This window comes from Eriocheir sinensis, chromosome 54 (assembly GCF_024679095.1).
Source record: "Eriocheir sinensis breed Jianghai 21 chromosome 54, ASM2467909v1, whole genome shotgun sequence".
Taxonomy (NCBI): Eukaryota; Metazoa; Arthropoda; class Malacostraca; order Decapoda; family Varunidae; genus Eriocheir; species Eriocheir sinensis.
In genome coordinates, this window is record NC_066562.1 from 9,593,810 (window position 1) to 9,614,153 (window position 20,344).

A 20,344-nucleotide genomic window follows, 5' to 3' on the forward strand; every position below is an offset into this window, starting at 1 on the left:
AAAGTACCTCTCACAACGTAAGGAGGCAGTAGTAGTAGCTATAGTAGTAGTAGTAGTAGTAGTAGTAGTAGTAGTAGTAGTAGTAGTAGTAGTAGTAATAGTAGTAGTAGTAGAAGTAGTAGTAGTAGTAGTAGTAGTAGTATCTCATTTTAATTATTATCTCCATTCGTTGCCTTCATGTTATAAATACTAATCAAAACATTGCGTACAAATTGACGCGTAGAAACTGGTGCGTACATAATGGTGCGTACAAAATGACGACCCCCTCCCACCTCCCTCCTGCAGGAGTACGTGTCGGTGCTGGAGCGGCAGATCCGGGACCTTCGCGCGTGGCTGCTTGCCGCTCGTGCCTCGTGCCGCAGCGCGCCCTGGCGGTGTGTGGCGGCGGGCGGCGTGGAGAGACTACTGCCACTGCCGCCGCCTCCGCCGCCACGAGAACGGCGGAGGAAGGAGGAGAAGCGGAGGAGGAAGGAGGAACGGAGGAGAAGTAAGGAGAAGGAGGAGTAAGCAACACTAGTCCATCTACCACTACTACTACTTCTACTACTACTACGCCTGCTACCACCACCACCACCACCACCACGTCACTGCCGCCAAGGGACTCTGACGTGATCCTGACTCCTGTTAGCGGACGTGGCGTACAGGTAATGAGGGAAACAAATGAGCCAATAGGCTTTCAGTTGTCTGCATTTCCATGTTTCCAGGTTTCCTCTTCTCTCTCCCTCTCTCACACTCCCTCCTTCCTTCCTTCCTTCTTCCTTCCCTACACTTTACTTTTTCATTCCACCTTCCTTTCTTTCGTTCCTTCCTTCCCCTTCCATCTTTCTTTCCTTCATGCTTCACTCTCACTTCTGACCAGTCCCTCCCTTCCACCCCTGCCAGCCCTGCACTTTACAATTTACAGCAGCTTCCTTTCTTCCTTTCCTTCGCCTTTATCTTTCTTTCCTTCATTCTTCACTCTCACTACTGACTACCCTCTCCTCTTCCCTCCTTCTTCACTCCCCCTCCCTTCCTCCCTTCCATCCTTATCTAATCTTCCTTATCCAATTACACTTTACTTTTTATATCATCTTCCTTTCTTCCCTTCATTCCTTCCCCTATATATTTCTTTCCTTCTCCTCTCACCTCCTTCCTTCTCTCCTTCTCCTCCCTCCCTCGCACTCCCTCCCTATCTAATCTCCCTTATTCAATTACACTACTTTTTAAACTATATCTTCCTTTCTTCCTTTCTTTCTTCCCCTATATCTTTCTTTCCTTCTCCTCTCTACCTCCTTCCTTCCCTCCTTCTCTCCTCCCTCCCTCACACTCCCTCCCTCCCACCCCCCAGTGAGCACCAGGCCAACCAAAGAGCGAGGGAGACCCAACGCAAGAGCACGGAATTACCACGCGGGTTCAACCAGAAGATTTCACGGATGGACGAGGCGCTCACCCAGTTCACGGACACCCAGGTAAGGAGGAGGAGGAGGAGGAGGAGAAGGAGGAGGAGGAGGTAGATTCAGAAAAAAATATGCCAGTCTGTTTCTTGATATGTTACGTCTCTCTCTCTCTCTCTCTCTCTCTCTCTCTCTCTCTCTCTCTCTCTCTCTGTTTCCTTCCTTTTCCACCCTACTTTAAAATCCCTTATATTTTACTCCCTTCCCAAAACCCTAAAGCACTTTTCTCTCCCTTTTTCCCTCTTCAAAACTCCCTTTCTCTTCTCTCCCTTATATTCACTCCCTCACTACCCTTCCTATGTATTCCCTTCCCCCTCCTTAACACTCATTCCCCTCGGCGTTCAATGTTTTTTTTCTACCCTTCCCCCTTCCCCTCCCGTTTCCCCTTCCTTCCCTTCCTCTCCTCTAACTTTAACGCCCTGCACCCGTTCGCTAACACCCATGCACTCCCTCGCTCCCTACAGGCGGCGTTCTGCAAGGAGCTTCGGGACAACTTGGGAGCGAGGTTGGAAAAGCGCGGACAAGAACTTGAGGCGCTGTCGGACCAGATCGCTGCGCTGGTGCGGACGACGACCACGCAGATTACGGCACTGGAGAAGGCAGCGTCCGACCAGGTGTGTAGGGGGGAGGAAGGGAGGGGAAGGGGGGGCAGGTGAGGTTAGGGAGGAAGAAAGGAGTAGACAGTAGAGGAAGGAAAAGGAAAGGAAGGAGAGTAATGGAGAACAAGAAGGATGACCAGACCCTTCCCATTCTCCCTCCCTCCAGATGTACGCAGGGCAGAGCAGCATAGAGAAGACGCTGGCTATCACGCAGGCAATACGCGACTCGCAGCTCCGCGCTATACAGAACTACCACAAGCAAACGTTCCTACCCGCCGCCGCCGCTGTCGCTACCATACTCACGGAACAGGCCTCGGCGCTGACCTCCATGGGAGTTGAGCTGATTACAAAGGTAGGGATGGGATGGTTTACTCTCTGAGTCGTATTATAAAACATTTTTTCTCTAATGGGTAGGCGGTGGCTGAGTGGTAGCGTCCTGGGCCCACATTCACCACGTGATGGACGACGCGAGTTCGAATCCCCACGCTACCACCTCGGATTTTTCAGTCACCGCCGAGTGGCTTAAAACTACCCACATGCTGTCCTGAAGACCACTCATCAACCCGGGCTCTACAGGAAATCGTCCAAGTGAATCAAGAACGAGCTCCGGGGGGCAGCATGAGCCAAGAGAAGATGGAGCCACTATAAACACTTGCCTGCGCTATGACGGCTGGGGCCGAACATCATCCAGGCCCTCAAGCAAGCCTACCGGCGCTATAGGTGCAGACGTAAAATAATATTAAAAATAATAAACAAGACTTTCGTATAAGTTGTGGGCGTTTCAGAGGTAGTTTTATGATGTATTTTGACACTTATTCTGTACCGTTAACATAATATAACACTAATTACAACACGATTTTAACCCCTTCCCCCTGAGGTTGAGATGCTGCAGGACGTGTATCTGACCTATGCCACGCGCGAATCGGACGCCCTCAAGAAACTGACGCAGGAAGTGGAAATGTTCGCCGCGAAGCACAGCAACCTGGCGGCGAGGACACGGGACCACGCCAGGCAGGTCCACCTCGGCGCGGACAGCTTCGTCAGGGTGAGGAGGAGGAGGAGGAGGGGAAGAGGAAGAGGGGTAGCAGATATAAGAACAGGGGATGGGGTAGATGATAAGACATATGAGGATTGAGAGACGAAGAAAGATTAGAGAGAGGAAAAAGAGGAGGAGGAAGAGGAAGCGGGGTACCAGATATATAAGAACAGGGAATGGAGTAGATGATGGATAGAAGGATTGAGAGGCGAAGAAAGAAGAGAGAGAAAAAGAGAGATAAAAACAGAGATATAAAGAGAAAGGTTTGATAGTGAAAGAGAAAGGAAGAGATAGAGAAGGCGGAGGGAAGGAGAGAAGGGAGATAAGAAGGATAGGACACACGAGGAAGGGGAGAGAGAGAGAGGAGGAGGAGGAGGAGGAGGAAGAGGAGGAAGCAAACGAGATGTCTGGGTAAGAAAACGGAGAGAAAGAGAGAGAGAGAGAGAGAGAGAGAGATCAAAGGAACCTGAAAATGAAATCACAACAGCATCTCTCTCTCTCTCTCTCTCTCTCTCTCTCTCTCTCTCTGTCATTCGAAGTCATTGTATTGTGTCGTTTGATTTGCCTCCTCCTCCTCCTCCTCCTCCTCCTGTCAGTACGGCTATTCACTTGTAAATGCAACACAAACAAACTCAACACAACAGACAAACTAATGCAACATGCCAGTGTGTCTATCTTCGTCAAACACATCATCAGAATCAACACACGTGCTCTCTCTCTCTCTCTCTCTCTCTCTCTCATAATGCGCCGGTGTCAATCCTTTGCTACGGAACCACATGAAGGAGGTGGAACTATAGATGTTATGTTTCTAATACTTCTAATGCGAGTGAGTCCCTTCGTCCCTTCTTCAGGAGATCCAGAACCGCATGAACAACGTGGTTAAAGAGTTGGTCCTGATCCGTATGCAGAGTCAGAACTTCGTGGCCGCCAACAACGACGCCCACAATGATATCTCCTAGGTAAGGAGTTAGGTTAGGTGAGGTAAGTTCCGCTGTTATATCTTCACCTGATCCTAGTACTGCCTCTTCTTCCACCCCCTAACCCAACCTAACCTGTCCTTACCTAACCTAACCTAACCTAGCCTATCCTAACCCATCCTAACCTATCCTTACCTAACCTAACCCAACCTAACCTAACCTATTTTAACTTAACCCAACCTAGCCTAACCCAGCCTAACCTAACCTAACCTAACCTATCCTTACCTAACCCAACCTAACCCAACCTAACCTTACCTTACCTAACCTATCCTAACCTAACCTAACCTAACCTAACCTAACCTAACCTAACCTCCCATGTGTCCCTTCCCATAACGTGAATTAGACCCATAACCTTTAAATCTTTGTTATGACCCTTCCAGTTCCTCCTCGCGTTCCGTCCTATAACGTGAATGAGACACAACACCTTCTCCTTCCTCTATGTACTCTTCGCTATGACCCTTCTAGTTCCTCCTCCTCATCCCTGTACTATCCAATTTCCTTATGCAAGTGTTAACCAGCACCTTCACTTTCATCCCTATACTATCCAAATCCCTTATGCAAGAGTTAACCAGCATCTTCATTCTTTCATCCCTATACTATCCAAATCCTTATGCAAGAGTCATCCCCTGTCAACTCTTTGCTACGATCCAAGACCTAGTTCCATCTCTTCTTCCTCCCCCTAGCGTGAACCAGACCCAGGTGGCGGTGGAGACGCTCTCGCAAGGCCTGAAGCAGAGACTAGACAACGCGACGGAACTCCACCAAGACTTCAGGAACGTGTTCAAGAAAGAGACGGACCATATATCGTCCACGGTGGAGGCTGGGATAAGCGAGGTGAGAGAGATAGAGATAAAGGAAGAGATAGATAAGACAGGTAGGCTATATAGATACATGGATAGATAAATAGATAGGAGAATTTATAGATAGATAACACAGATAGAGATACAGAAAGAAAGAAAGAAAGAGGGAGAGAAAGAAAGGGTAAATGATTTTGAAGAGATTGAGAAATAAATAAAGAAAGAAAGAAAGAGAGAGAGAGAGAGAGAGAGAGAGATAGAGATAGAGAGAGAGAGAGAGAGAGAGAGAGAGAGAGAGAGAGAGAGAGAGAGAGAGAGAGAGAGAGAAGGGGGAGGAAGAAAAATTAGTTCCTATACCCTCGCCAAAATATTGAGAAAAAGGGAGGAAAGGGAGCAGAGTAAACAAGGGAGAGAAGGAGGAAAGGAGGGAGGGAGGTGGTGATGGAAGTGTTAAAAGGAAGAGTGATGGAGGGAAGAGGGAGGAGGGGAGGGAGGAGAGGCAGGAGGGGAGACAAAGTGATAAGAGATGAGAGGGAGGGAAGGAGGGAAAAAAAAAAGTGCTTGGAGGAAGGGAGGGAAGGAAGGAGGGGTAATCAGAGGAGGGAGAGAGGAGGAGCGAGGGAAGGAAGAGTGATTACAGGAGGGAAGGAGGAAGGGAGGGAAGGAAATGGAGGAGGTGTTGAAGTGTAGGAAAATATCTAATACCAACACCACCTATTTGTCACCATCACCACCTTCATCACCACCCTGTCAGCCAACCATCTTTAACCAACACCCTCATCGCCACCTTTCTTGTAAACATCACCACCCCATAGACTTCACAATCTCTTGACGGGAAACGGGGCGCGGGGCCGATTCGCAGGGGGCCGATTTTCAAAAATTTAAAATTTAAATATTTTCAAAACCAAAGCAGCTAGCGACCTGAAACTAAAACAGGCACCTCCCTTAGGCATATATGAGTCTCCATGAGCAGCGGTATCAAAAAATTCAAAGTCGTTCCCTAATAAAATCCCGATTAATTGTTTTTTATATAAGTATAACAAAACTTAAAAAGGCTATAAAATCCTCAGATTTTACGCTAGATGCACAAACATCACCAAATGCAGAGATAATCACTTATATTTTCAGAATCAATAGCAATATTTAGCATATCTTATAAGTTTTGCCCGAAATAGCTACTTATTTTTTTTATTTAGTGCAATTTTTACGTAAGTTTTAACATCTAATAAATCACTTAATTTTCACATTAGAAACTTAATACTTGAGGAAAGCATGCAGAAACATCTGAATTTTACTCAACACAAGCAAAATATTCATTTGTCTATATACAATCACAACTTATTTTGGTTGAATTCCGATGTCACTATTGCCGAAGCACGTCTTGCCGGCTCTCTGGCCCTCGTCCCTGAACAATCACTTTAGCCTTTTGGCCTATGACTTGTGGGCCCTGGTCAGTTTCCTGGACTTGTACACGTCCCTGTTCCTCGCCGTCTCCTTCCTGCCCTCCTCGATACTGCTCCTCTTCCTGCCGGTCGGCTGCTTCAAGGCCTTGTTCTTCCTCGCTTCTGAGGTCACGTCCTTGGAGAAATTAGCACCGAAACAGTTGAAGAGGGACCTGCTGATGTGCGGCAAGATGGTGTTGGCCAGGTTGTGCCCCTCCTGGCACCTGTACCCTGCAAGGTCGGGTCTGAGGCCGCCAGGAACTCCAGGAGGTGCCTGAACCTGTCCCTGTGGCGCATGGCAAGGGAGAGGAACCTCAACCTGCGCTCCTTCTGTCCTCCCTGCACATCAGGGAGTCCCACAGCGACATCCTGAAGGACGCCATGTGGGCCATTGGGAGAGATGGCCGCTTCAGGACCGCCCGGCCTGTCTCCAGCTCTCCCTGTCGACCAGCTCGACCAGGGCGTCGAACATCACAGAGGGCGGGTCGCCCTCTCGAGCTCCACGGTAATCTTCATCTCCTCCTGCTGGGCAAGCTCCTGCTTGCAGCACTCGGCCACAGAGGAGTTGGCCTGGACCTTCCTGGCCAGGTAGCCGGCGTAGTTGCCGACCGCGGCGAGGAGCAACTCGTCCGTCGGCGGGTCCGGCTGGTCGTCGGCCAGCTCCTGGCAAGCTGGGCCAAGATCACCTCGTCGTCCTCCTTCTCCTCTGCCTTGGCCCGGTCCAGGTCGGCCTGCACGTCCCCGGGGAAGAACCTGATGAGCTTCAGCAAATGCAGGCGCTGGGCCAACCTGTTGCTCACCATGAAGTTCTGCACGCTCGTCCAGTTGGCGCTGCACATGGTGCGGCGCTTGCCGAAAGAGTGCTCAGTCGGGTCAGAGTTGGCCTTCCCCATGCACACATACTCGACCCCGTAGGACGTAGTGAACAGCCCCCTCACTACCACACTGCACTGAACACACCACTGCACTGCACACAACACTGAGTCACTGCACTGATGGCGTAGTACGGCTCCTCCACAGTTTACTCCACGGGGTCGCGGCGTCCTCATATCTTGTGTCTCCTCCGTCACTTCCACTCGATCCACTGCCTTCTGTGTCTTCTTGTATCGTCCTCTGGATCCTCGCAGTTGTGGGGAAGGGTACAGAGACGATGAATAACTGTAGGTCCTTTACTTGGAGAGTAAACAGAGGCAGGACAGCGATAATCCTTTACAGAGGGAAGTGCCCAGCTGACTGCGTGCCTAAGGCGAGTTAGGCGACGCGGGAACTGAGCTGAGTTGCCATGTAGGCACTAACTAAACGTACATTTCTTGTTTCCTAATACGTAAAACTGTGGACTTCACTATCCTACAGTTATCATTCATTTTACGTAAAGATTTCAACCTAAAGTTACGCAAATTTGCCATTTTTTACACAACGTTTTCAAAGTGCACGCATGGTGCTATTTTATATAAGTTACCTTGAATCCTCGACCAAATCACTCTAGAGACACTCCTGCCTGCTTGTATGCACTAAAACTTGAAGATTTCGTCCTGTTTCCACTTAAATTCGGAGTAAGAACGCAGAGTGTGTTTGAGTTGTCGCAGTGAAAGTCGCCATAACAATCGGCCCCTTACGCGAAGCCAGCGCGCCAAGACTGAAGAGATTTCCCGTCAACTAGTTGTGAAGTCTATGACCACCCTACCAGGCCTACCTACCACCCCATTACCACCAACAAAACAATCTATCCATCACTATCACCCAACCACCACTACCACATTCACCAGCATCTTCATTCTTTCATCCCTATACTATCCAAATCTCTCGTGCAAGAGTTAACCAGCACCTTCATTCTTTCATCCCTATACTATCCAAATCCCCCCACCATTATCACCCTAACCTAATTACTATCACCAGTATCACCACCTTCCCCACCACCACCACTATCAGGCTCACCCAACCCCCCTCCCCCAGGCTCTCTTCTCCAACCACGCATCGGTGAGCCACGTTGAGGAGGCGGAGCTGGATACGCGGGTGTTCGTGGGGACGGCCAGGGCGGCTTGGGAGGAGCTCTACCTATCACAGGAGGCCGAGCTACGGAAGGAAGCAGACTCCCTCACCCACGGCCTTCAGAGTCACACCCACCACACCCAGAACGTCCTAGCGGGCATGAGGGCAACTGCGGAAACTCATGAACTGGTAATGGTGGGAGGAGGAGGAGGAGGAGGAGGAGGAGGAGGAGGAGTTGTAGTCATGGAGGTAATAAGGTTTGTAGTAGTGATATATCAAGAACTCGATTTTTCATGTTTTCCTTCCTTTCCTCAGTCACACCCACAGTCCTTTACTTTCCTTCCTCTCTCTTTCTCCTCCCCTCTTTTCCTTCCTTCCTCACCCCTCCACACTACCTCCCCTCTCTCCTCTCTTCCCCTCACTCTCTAACTACTCTACCCTGTTCATTTATCCTCCCCTTTCTCCCTCATTCCTCCCTTCCTACTCCTAACCCTTTCCTTTCCTTCCTCTCTCTTTCTCGCCTCTCATTTCGTCTCTCATACTTCCTCACCCTCTTTCCCCTTCCTTCCTCATCCTTCCACACTAACTCCCATCTCTCCTCTCTTCGCCTAACTCCCTAAATCTACCCTGTTCATTCCTCTTCCCCTTCCTCCCTTCTCTCGCCTTTCCTACCCCCACCCTATTCTCTCCCCATCCCTTTCTCCTCCCCTCGCCTCACTGCATCCCTCCCCGCAGGTGTTGGAGGAGCAGCGCATGAATTTCCAGCAGTTCATCCGCAAGAGACAGGACGCGCTGGACATTCAGTGCTCGGCCGTGAGCGACTGGGCGACGCTCATGTCCACGGAGCTGCGACGGCGGGACGAGGACCTCCACCGCTTCCTGAGTGAAGACCTCCACTACAACACAGGTAGGGACAAGTCTTATACTAATATTATTGACCTCGTTGTAAGTGCGCGCGGTGGTAAGTCGCATACGTCGTAACTCGGGGACTACCTGTATACAACTACGACGGTAAGCGAGCGGTCGTAAGTCGCATACGTCGTAACTCGGGGACTATCTGTACTCCTCCCGAAATTGACCTCTCATTCGGCCACCTCTTTTGATTCTTTTTAGGAGCAGCGAGTAGCGGGCTTTTTTTATTATTGTTTCCTTTTTTGTGTCCCCTTGAGCTGTCTCCTTTGTTGAAGAAGAAGAAAAAAGTAGCTTATAAACAACAGGTAACTTGTAATTTCTTGTTTACATGTAACTTGTAATTTGATGTCTACTGGTAAATTGTAACTTGTTCGTCAAAGGTAACTTGTAACTTGTTGTCCACAGGTAACTTGTAATGTGTAAATGTGACACTATATAAATGTCTCTTGTTGATCATTCTTCTAATTTTTCTGTTACTTTTTCCTGTTTTGTGGTAATTGTTTTTCTGTTTATATATTTTTGTTGCTTTTATCCATCTTTCTCAGCGTTTCTTTTTTTACATTCTTATTTTCACTTGTTCACTTGTTCATTTTACATTTTCTTGATTTTCTTCACTGTTTTGTCAATGTATTTTCCTTCACTGTTTTGTCAACGTATTTTCCTTCACTGTTTTGTCAATGTATTTTCCTTCACTGTTTTGTCAACGTATTTTCCTCCACTGTTTTGTTCAATGTATTTTCCTTCACTGTTTTGTCAATGTATTTTCCTCCACTGTTTTGTCAATGAATTTTCCTCCACTGTTTTGTCAATGTATTTTCCTCCACTGTTTTGTCAATGTATTTTCCTTCACTGTTTTGTCAATGTATTTTCCTTCACTGTTTTGTCAGTGTATTTTCCTCCACTGTTTTGTCAATGTATTTTCCTCCACTGTTTTGTCAATGTATTTTCCTCCACTGTTTTGTCAATGTATATTCCTTCACTGTTTTGTCAAAGTATTTTCCTTCACTATTTTGTCAATGTATTTTCCTTCACTACTTTTTTTCAATGTATTTTCCTCCACTGTTTTGTCAATGTATTTTCCTTCACTACTTTTTTTCAATGTATTTTCCTCCACTATTTTGTCAATGTATTTTCCGCACCATTCAATCCTCTAATTATGAAAGCTCCTTATCCCCTTTACTTCCTTTTACTTATGATTGTTTTTTTGTGATGTTTTTCTTTCCACTGATAACAAGTCAACTTCAAACACCACACACACACACACACCAGACCCAACACTGTCGCCAACACCAGCATCACCCCACCCTACCCCACCCCACACTGTTGCCATATCCTCGTTGCAGTCACCGTTCCTGATGATGGCGATGAGTACAAAATTTCCCGACGCCAAGATGGGTCGTGGGCATACCAGTCGGGTCACGCCCACACCCAAGCCCACCCCCCGGGACCCACCCACACCCGCCCGCTCACCTCAAATGTTCGTGACTAGCAATGCTGCACGAGGCACTGCATAATTAACCTGTATTTACCTGGTGACCTTTGACCTCTATACAGTGACTGATTAACCCCCTCACCTGGTCAACCCTTTTTTCACCTGTACGACTTAATAACCTAATTACGTATCTGGTCACCTGTATACAGTGGATGATTAACCCAATTACCTGGTCAATTTTTTGCTTCCTGTACAGTAACTGATTAACCTGATTGACCTGTACATTGACTGTTTGCGATGTCTTGCCGTAACATGGACACTACTACTACTACTACTACTACTACTACTTATACTACTACAACACCTATTGCTTCTCTCTTCTATTTCTATTTTTTCCTCATCTTTTTTTCTTTTCCTTCCTCCTCCTCCTCCTCCTCCCACTACTAATGTTCCTCCACTTCCTCTTTTTCTTCATTTTTTTTTATTTTCCTTCCTTCTCAGCCTCCTCCTCCCACTACTAATGTTCCTCCACTTCTTCTTTTTCATCTTTTTTACTTTCCTTTCTCCTCTGCTTCCTCCTCCTCCTCCTCCTCCTCCCACTACTAATGTTCCTCCACTTCCTCTTTTTCTTCATTTTTTTTTATTTTCCTTCCTTCTCAGCCTCCTCTTCCTCCTCCTCCTCCCACTACTAATGTTCCTCAACTTCCTCTTTTACATATTTTTTTTACTTTCCTTTCTCCTCTGCCTCCTCCTCCTCCTCCTCCTTCTTCTCTCACAACTACTTCTACCACCACTGCTACCAACACTGTAATCACCCCAACAATCACTACTAATACCATCTCCTCAATGCATAAGAATATCAGGAGACTATAAGAGAGGCCAGCTGGTTGACCTACACATGACACCTCCTTTGAACCAGCTCCTCGCCACCTCTCACCTCGGCCCATGCGTCTGCCTAATCTCCATTTAAAGTTTGCACCGTATTTGTACCAACGACGGAAACTGCTAAATTCGTTCATCTCACCCACGTCTCAAGGGCCAGTGTGATGGAGATGAGCGCTGAGGCCATGAGCAGCTAGCGTATACCTTTACCCATGGCCTTATTTGTACACCAGTTCTGGCCCATGCGTCTGCCTAACCTCCATTTAAAACTTTCATCGTATTTGTACCAATGACGGAAACTGCTAAATTTGTTCCATTCGTCCACGGCTCAAGGGCCAGTGTGATGGAGATGAGCGCTGAGGCCATGAGCAGCTAGCGTATACGTTTACCCATGGCCCTATTTGTACACCAGTTCTGGCCCATACGTCTGCCTAACCTCCATTTAAAGTTTGCACCGTATTTCTACCAATTACGGAAACTGCTAAATTTGCTCCATTCGTCCACAGCTCAAGGGCCAGTGTAATGGAGATGAGCGCTGAGGCCATGAGTAGCAAGTGTATACCTTTACCCATGGCCCTATTTGTAAACCAGTTCTGGCCTATATTCTCCTTGAAGCCCAATTTGCCTACCCTATTTTTGTCTATAAGTATGATTCACTGCCTCAAACATTTCCGATAATCGCACAAGTTATTATCGACATCATTGGAAGGGAAAGAGAAAATGTTGCAGGCTTTTTCATAGTTTAACCTTTCTTGGTAACTAGTGTTGTGTATATAGCCTGTGTGTGTGTGTGTGTGTGTGTGTGTGTGTGTGTGTGGACTGACATTACTTTAACATGGTAATTAATGCATACGATTGTACCACCCCCTGCACCAAACATATTTCTGCATTTGTACCGTAGCTGAGTGTACCATGGCTGTGAGTGTGTGTACGGTAGCTGAGTGTGCGTACCATGGCTGAGTGTGTGTACCATGGCTGAGTGTGTGTACCGTAGCTGAGTGTACCATGGCTGCGTGTGTGTGTACCAGATAAGGTGGTCCTGTCTAACATTGTACAGGCCCCATCAATCCACTCTACTGTATGGTTAACCTACCAGTGTTACCATGACCCACTGTACACGACCCACCAGTGTTACCATGACCTTCTGTACAGTGTTACCATGACCTTCTGTACAGTGTTACCATGACCCACTGTACAGGCCCCATCACTGCACTGTATAGTAGTGTTAACCCACCAGTGTTACCATGACCCACTGCACTGCCCACCCTGTCTTGTGTTGTGATATACTGCCAGCAAGATTGGATGCTCTAATACAACTTCTCCACTCCATTTACCTCTTGAGTTTGCGTAGACTTAACTGAAACTTGCTTAAAACTACCTAAATCAAACTTTGTGGAGAGCCTTCAACTCTTACGTAGCATAGTCTTAGTAAAGGAAGCTAGATTAACCACAGCAGACGGACCTGAACTCTCCATTTAGCAAAGTATAGATCAACCTCAGAGGGCCTTTTTATGTACCAAAGTCTCTAATCATACATAGCAAAGTCTTAGAGAGAAAAGCAAGCTAGATTATCCACAGTGGAGGGACCTGAACTCTCCATTTAGCAAAGTATAGATCAACCTCAGAGGGCCTTTTTATGTACCAAAGTCTCTAATCTTACATAGCAAAGTCTTAGAGAGTAAAGCAAGCTAGATTATCCACAGTGGAGGGACCTGAACTCTCCTTTTAGCAGAGTCTGGATTAACGTCAGAGGGCCTTTCTATGCATCAAAGTCTCTTATCTTACGTAGCAAAGTCTTGGATTGTAAATTAAGCTAGATTACCCACAGTGGAGGGACCTGAACTTTCCATTTAGCAAAGAATAGATTAACGTCTGAGGGTCTTTCTATTCACCAAAGTCTGCCCACCACCTACATATCCCCACCTAACACCCTTCCCTATGTTGCAGGTGACACATCATCTCGCAAGGGGTGCCTATAGCGGCGCATCACACAGCACCACACAGCAATCTAGTCGGAACGCACGCCCCCAGAGCCACACGGGCCGGGCCACACCACATGCCCTGACCCCGGACCCTAAAGCCACCACTGCCAGCCACAGGGACACCACTACTAGGGATGAAGACCCCTCCTCGCCTGACGGGGACACCAGCGCTATCACTGCCAACACCGGGAACACCAGCGCCGCACACCACACACTCAGCATTGCCGGAACTCACACCAGTCTTGGGAACGCTCGTAACACTGATACTCTGAATGGAAGGGATAAGTTAGCTGCTAGACGAACCGGTCATACTAGGAACACTTACTCTCCTGATACTTTTACGGATGGATGGGATAAGATGACCACTGCAAGACGAACCACTAATACCAGGAACACTTACACTCCTGATATACCTACTGACAGAATAGATAAGGTAGCTGCTATAAGACACACCACTGGGATCACTCATACTCCTCATTCTCATAAAACTGATACAAACAATGGAAAGGGTACCCCAAGCTCTGTAGGGCAAACCACCACTCCTGAGACTACCACCAAGGGAAGGAATAAGTCAACCGCCCTTAGACACACCACCAGCACAGGGGACATCACCACTACCTCCTCCTCCTCCTCCTCCTCCTCCTTCTCTTCCGTTATGGACAACCCGATATCAGCAAGACAAACCTCCGCCACCACCATCGCTAATTTCTCTACCAGAGCAAAGCCTATCACCAATACTAAGGACACCAGAGATAGCCACACCCCCACCTCCATTAGTACCAGACACACCACCACCTCTACCATCACCAGGGACACACACACTCCTGCTTTACACACCACAAGCCTGAGCAAGGACAATAATGACACCCCAAGTTCTGCCACAGGTATCGAAAGCATAACCATGGATTCTAAAACGTTCTTGAAGGCTTCAAATACCACCAACACCAAGACTAACACTACCACTAACACCAGCAGTAACACCACCTCCCTCACCGGTGTAGCAACCCAAGATCACAGGCAAGGAAAACAAACATCTGGTGATTACGAGGATGAGAGAGAGACCGCAATGAACGTACTTACACTGGCCGAGGATGCTTCCCCTGCCTCACCCAATCACCCCCTCATCCCAACACTGCGCACACCCTCCCTCGCCCCCGCCTCACAGCCCCGTACCCCCCCTCACCCGGCCCTAGGGGAAACAGAGGTGCCAAGTTCAAATCACCTGGATGAGGGAAGTGGCAGTGAGTGGGAGGAGAAGTGGGAGGCGATGGTTGGGGATCGTGACATGACTAACAGTGAAATGAGGCCTCACTTCACCCCTTTGGAAACAGATAAGGTCATGGAGGTCACTACTAATGCTGGAACAGGCCCTCACTTCACCCCTTTGGAAGCAGATAAGGTCACGGAGGTCACTACAAACACTGAAACAAGCCCTCACTTCAGCCCCTTGGATATAGACACAGCCATGGAGGACACTACCATGGCTGAGACAACCCCTCACATTAGCTCTCGTGAAGAAGGTACGACTGCAGGTGTCTCATCAAAGATAACGTTGGACATTGATGGAGTCGAGGGTTCAGTGAAGACTACCAGGACAGAGGGGGATACTGACGCTGGTGAAGATGCAGTACAGGACCAGGAGGGCAGCACGGAAGCAGTCTCCATGCGCAAACAGAATGATGGAACGTATGAAAACCCGCCGTGCAGAATTATGTGTCGGGAGAACGGAAATCGAGAAATGCACGACAGGAAGATTTTAAGTGAGGAAGATAAGGATGAGAGTATTGAAAAAACATCTTCCTCCTCTTCTTCCTCCTCTTTGAAGATCCACAACGATGAGCATAAGGACGAAGATGACACAAAAAACTCTTCCTCCTCTTCCTCCTCCTCCTCTAAGGCCTACAGCGATGTGAGCGAGGACGAGATTGTGAGGAACTTCCGCAAGATCCTCCAGGAAGCCCATGCAACCATACAGAGGTTCCGGAAGGACTTTCAATCCCCGGGGCACGTCACCTTCGCCAACGCTACGCCCGCTGTGCCTTGGGAGAGGTTCCTTGCTGGTAAGGCTGAGCGGGCGCGAGGCGGAAACAACAACAACATCAAGGAAACAAACACCCCTAGCAATGTTTCAACACCACCAAAATCAACATCTTCAGACACCACAGAAGTAGATATCACCACCAACACCACCACCAACACCACTGAAGGTCACAATGCAGGAGCAACAGAGGATCGAAACCCATTTAAGCCAAGCACTAAAAGGAATCCAATCCGCCACAGTGCAGGGAAGAGGAAGTCCGGGAGATCCACAAGGGAGAGAGGGAAAGGGGACAGAAAGAGGAGAAGAAAAGGAGGTGGAAAGAAGAATAAGAAGGGATAGATGAAAAGCTAAGGAGTAGAAAATAAGAATGAGAAATGAGGGTAAGGAGAGGAAGCATTGAAGGAGTTTAACCGTGTACCAGCGACGGGCAAAATTTGTGGCGTTACCATGTACCAGTGACAGGCCAAATTTGTGGCTTTACCATGTACCAGTGACAGGCCAAATTTGTGGCTTTACCATGTACCAGTGACAGGCCAAATTTGTGGCTTTACCATGTAGCAGTGACGGGCCAAATTTGTGGCTTTACCGTGTACCAGCAACAGGCCAAATTTGTGGCTTTACCATGTACCAGTGACAGGCCAAATTTGTGGCTTTACCATGTACCAGTGACAGGCCAAATTTGTGGCTTTACCATGTACCAGCAACGGGCCAAATTTGTGGCTTTACCATGTACCAGCGACAGTCCAAATTTGCGGTTTTACCGTGTACCAGCAACGGGCCAAATTTTTGCCATGATATAAACCCCAAAAAATAGATGATGCATAAACTGATCACAGATGTGTTGATATATATTATGAAATGGTTTGTGTGAGTGATGATTTTTTCTCATTTTTCGCGCTTAGAGGGAAGGGCCTTTAAGAAACATGATCCCAGCAGCTACCAGGTTGAGTCACAGGAAGGAGGAAATACAGATAGGCTTTGGAAACTGAAGAAGGAAATGTGGTGTGAAAATAATGAAAACTGATGGAAAAAGAAGCGACCAAAATGTGTGAAAGAAAAATAGTGACTAATGTTGATAGATGAAAGGAAAGGAGAGGAAAAGAGATCAGTGAAATAATTGTGAAAAGCAAATATGACTAAAAAAAAGGAATATTTGAACGGGATAAAAAAGAAAATAATGATAAAATGAATTAGAAACGAACAACAGGGAGAGATAGAAAAATAAAATGAAGTAAAAAATAAAGAGAGAAAAAGAAAAAAAAGGAAACGTAGGAGACAAAGAATGAAAGAAAAAAGAAAGAATGAAGGAAAAAAAGTGAAAATATAGACTGATAATGATGACTGGTTGTGAAGTTAACCAGAAAAAAAATATATATATAAATAAATAATTAACTGAATAAAGGCAATGATGAATGTGGCGATGGTGGTGCTGAGAGAGAGAGAGAGAGAGAGAGAGAGAGAGAGAGAGAGAGAGAGAGAGAGAGAGAGAAACACACACACACACACACACACACACACACACAGACTTAATATCGTCCAAATTTTTTTAAGGTCAGGGAATTTTGATCTGATAATGTTACTGTAAATCCTTAAGGTAATTTGCACCTCCATTTGATAGTCTGAGAGATTGTACTAATTCAAACTACTCTAAATATTGTAAGAGAAAGTAAGTTAATCCTCGGTCTTAATTATAGGAGCGCATGTGTGGTTTATATCCATGTCTTGAGTCGTTAGCCAGGCATAACTTTTTTTATAGGGGTAATTAATGTGTGTGTGTGCATGTGTGTGTGTGTGTGTGTGTGTGTGTGTGTGTGTGTGTGTTGCAGTGTTCCGACGCCTGACTGCATCTGTTCAGGGTCGTCTTACTTGTGTGTGTCTGTTTCTCTGCCAATTTCCGCCAGTCTGTTTGTGTTCCAAGATTGTGTAGGTGACCAAAAAGTGTTCCTTAATGCTTTCCTCCTCCTCCTCCTCCTCCTCCTCTTTGTTTCTTCCTTCTCCTCCTCTTTTTTTTTTTCTTCCTTCTCCTCCTCCGCCGCCTCCTCTTTTTGTTTCTTCCTTCTCCTTCTCCTCCTCCTCTTTTTGTTTCTTCCTCCTCCTCCTCCTCTTAATTTTTCCTCTCTTTGCTTTTTCTTCATTCTCCTCCTCCTTATTTTTCCTCTTTTTTTTTCCTTCTCCTCCTCCTCTTTATTTTTCCTCTCTTTACTTCTTCTTCTTCTTCTTCTTCTTCTTCTTCTTCTTCTTCTTCTTCTTCTTCTTCCTCCTCCTGTACATACCAGGCTTATAATATTTTGTAGTTGCACAAAACTACATACTAATAATATGTACTGTGTACACTGTATTCTATGGCCACTACCTACAACCCATCCATGCCCCACCCACTATGACCATACACACTGTCTGCCCCTTCCCTCCTATCCCCCTCCCTTCCTGCTCTTCCTTTCCTTCTTACCCCTCCCTTCCTGCCCCTTCCCTCCTATTCCCTATCTCTACCTGCTCTTCTCTTCCTTCTTACCCATCCCTGCTATTCCCTTCCTTCTTACCCATCCCTCCTATTCCCTATTCCTTCCTGCCCTTCCCTTACTCCTTCCTATTCATCCCTGCCCCTTCCCTCATATCCCCATCACTTCCTGCTCTTCCCTTCCTCCTTCCTACTCATCCCTGCCCCTTCCCTCCTATTCCCTTCCTTCTTACCCATCCCTACCCCTTCCGTTCCCTTCACTACCCACACAACACACACAACTTACCCCTCAATCCCCATCCTTGCCCCTTCCCTTCCTTCACTACCCAACCCACACATAGTCTGTCCCACCCCCCTGTCCCTTCCCTTCGCTACCCACCCAACACACACAACTTGCCCATCACCCCACATCCCTTCTCTTCCCTTAACTACCTATGCCCCTCACCCCCCCTACTTGCCCCTTCCCTTCCCTTCACTAACCACCCCCCACCCCCACCCCCTCCCTACCCAAAGATGCCCCTTCCTCCCTGTTTTATATATGTACATCTCCTTTTTTACTTCTTAATGTTAGTGAGCTGTTTTTTGTGTTTGCAGTAGCTTAATGTTTTTCCTCGACAAGGTTCTATATTTTATTTTTTCAGTTCATAGTGTTTTCCTCCTACCATGTTATATAAAGACACACTTTTGTTATTATGCTGTAAAATGGATGATCTATAAGTTATTTCAGTCATGTATTTACCTATGATAGTGTTTAGTTACATATAGTTGCGTTAGAGAGAGAGAGAGAGAGAGAGAGAGAGAGAGAGAGAGAGAGAGAGAGAGAGTGTGTGTGTGTGTGTGTGTGTGTACTAAACTTTGTTCCTATGTTACCCTCGTGTCAATACTGTCAGTGGGAATCAACCCGCTGTCTGGTTGTTGATATTTGTCACTTTAAGTTTTGATAAAGCCACAAATGCCGCACAGCTGTCAATGTTTTCGTGCAGGAGGCGATCATGTGCCTTTTTGTAGCCAGGAAATAGAACGCTGTGTTTTGTATCCCCTGTGTTTCATTGACAATTATATCCTGATGCTGGTAATTGTGGAGATTGACTCCACGCCTCCATAATACAATATTATGCCTCCATATTATAGTTAAGGGACGAAATACATGTCCCTCAACCATAATATGAAGGTGCAAGTACTTAAAAGTGAAGAAAAAGGCCTAATCACCTTCCCTTAACCCTAGATTACCATCATTGTCGGACTAACATGGTTACTATTGATGTCCGGAATTCCAGACAAACTTTGCGGGCTTGAAAACACATATAGGAATGGTACAAAGTTTAATTACAAAACTTTTACTTAAACTAGAATACATTCTTAATTCTATGACCTATAAACTTTACATATTACCCAAAAATAACATTATGAAAAAAAAGCGTGAAACTTTCAAAAAATGCTACCTTTCTCTAATGAAGGCACCACTGGCAGGCACCGTGTTGGCTGACTGTGTTGAGTTGTGCCACACGTGGAGTTCACACGTCCCCCAAAAATGTTCCAGCCTCAGAAGCCCTTATGCCGCTCAGGTTGCTGTAGGACAAGCTGAAAAATATAGGCTGTGTTTTAGAATGAATACAAAATAAAAAATAATGATGTTCCCTCTCCTATTCTCATTGATGGGGCCTGTAATGGTGAGATGTTTTATTCTTGGAGTGAATACAGCCAGTTATGGCATCTGAACAACAGAACAGCAAAAAAAATAATGTGAATATATGAATGTTGAATACTAAATAGAAAATGTTGTTCTCTCACCCATTATCATTGGTTCTGCCTGTGACTCAGCCCTGTAATGGTAAGATATGGTATATCTGGAGTGAATACAACCCATTGGGGCATCTGAGCATCAGCACAGCAGCAAAAAACAATAAATGAACAAATATGTAAATATACAAACTGACTCAAGGGTTTAGTGGGCAGAAGGGGAACGGACGGTTGACACGTCCTGCCGGGCAGCACTACACATCGTCCTCCTCTGTGTCCTCATCGCCTCCCTCTTGGGCATCCCACCTGTTGTACGGAGCAGACTCATGTACAATAAAATCTACCCTCCCTCCTCCCCCCCTCAAAAAATAAAATAATACAAAACTAAATAAATGTTGAGCATTAGAAATGTAAGTACAAAGGATGTTGAAGATGTACACATCAGTGAGAGATATGGAAAATACTAATGAATAATGAATTATAGCAAACAAATAATAAAATATCATGATAATGAAATAATTACATCTACCTCCACTCACCTCAAGCAGCATGTGTTGTAGTACAGGTGCAGGTGACGGCCACGTAAGCTTTCTTTGCACCCCTGCACAGGTACTTGCTCTTCCG

General features: G+C 46.5%; 1 protein-coding gene across 1 annotated transcript in view; it reads left to right on the top strand.

Annotated features, from left to right (window-relative positions):
• Positions 1–19,015, top strand: part of LOC126983470 (uncharacterized) — a 51,333-nt gene extending 32,318 nt beyond the window's left edge. The window contains 11 exon segments of the mRNA XM_050836169.1: positions 286–374; positions 1,328–1,448; positions 1,898–2,047; positions 2,199–2,384; positions 2,910–3,077; positions 3,920–4,044; positions 4,729–4,879; positions 8,238–8,462; positions 9,009–9,180; positions 10,529–10,662; positions 13,447–19,015. Coding sequence (XP_050692126.1) covers positions 286–374; positions 1,328–1,448; positions 1,898–2,047; positions 2,199–2,384; positions 2,910–3,077; positions 3,920–4,044; positions 4,729–4,879; positions 8,238–8,462; positions 9,009–9,180; positions 10,529–10,662; positions 13,447–15,861 — 3,936 coding nt within the window. The 3' untranslated portion in view covers positions 15,862–19,015.
• The last annotated feature ends 1,329 nt before the right edge of the window (positions 19,016–20,344 follow it).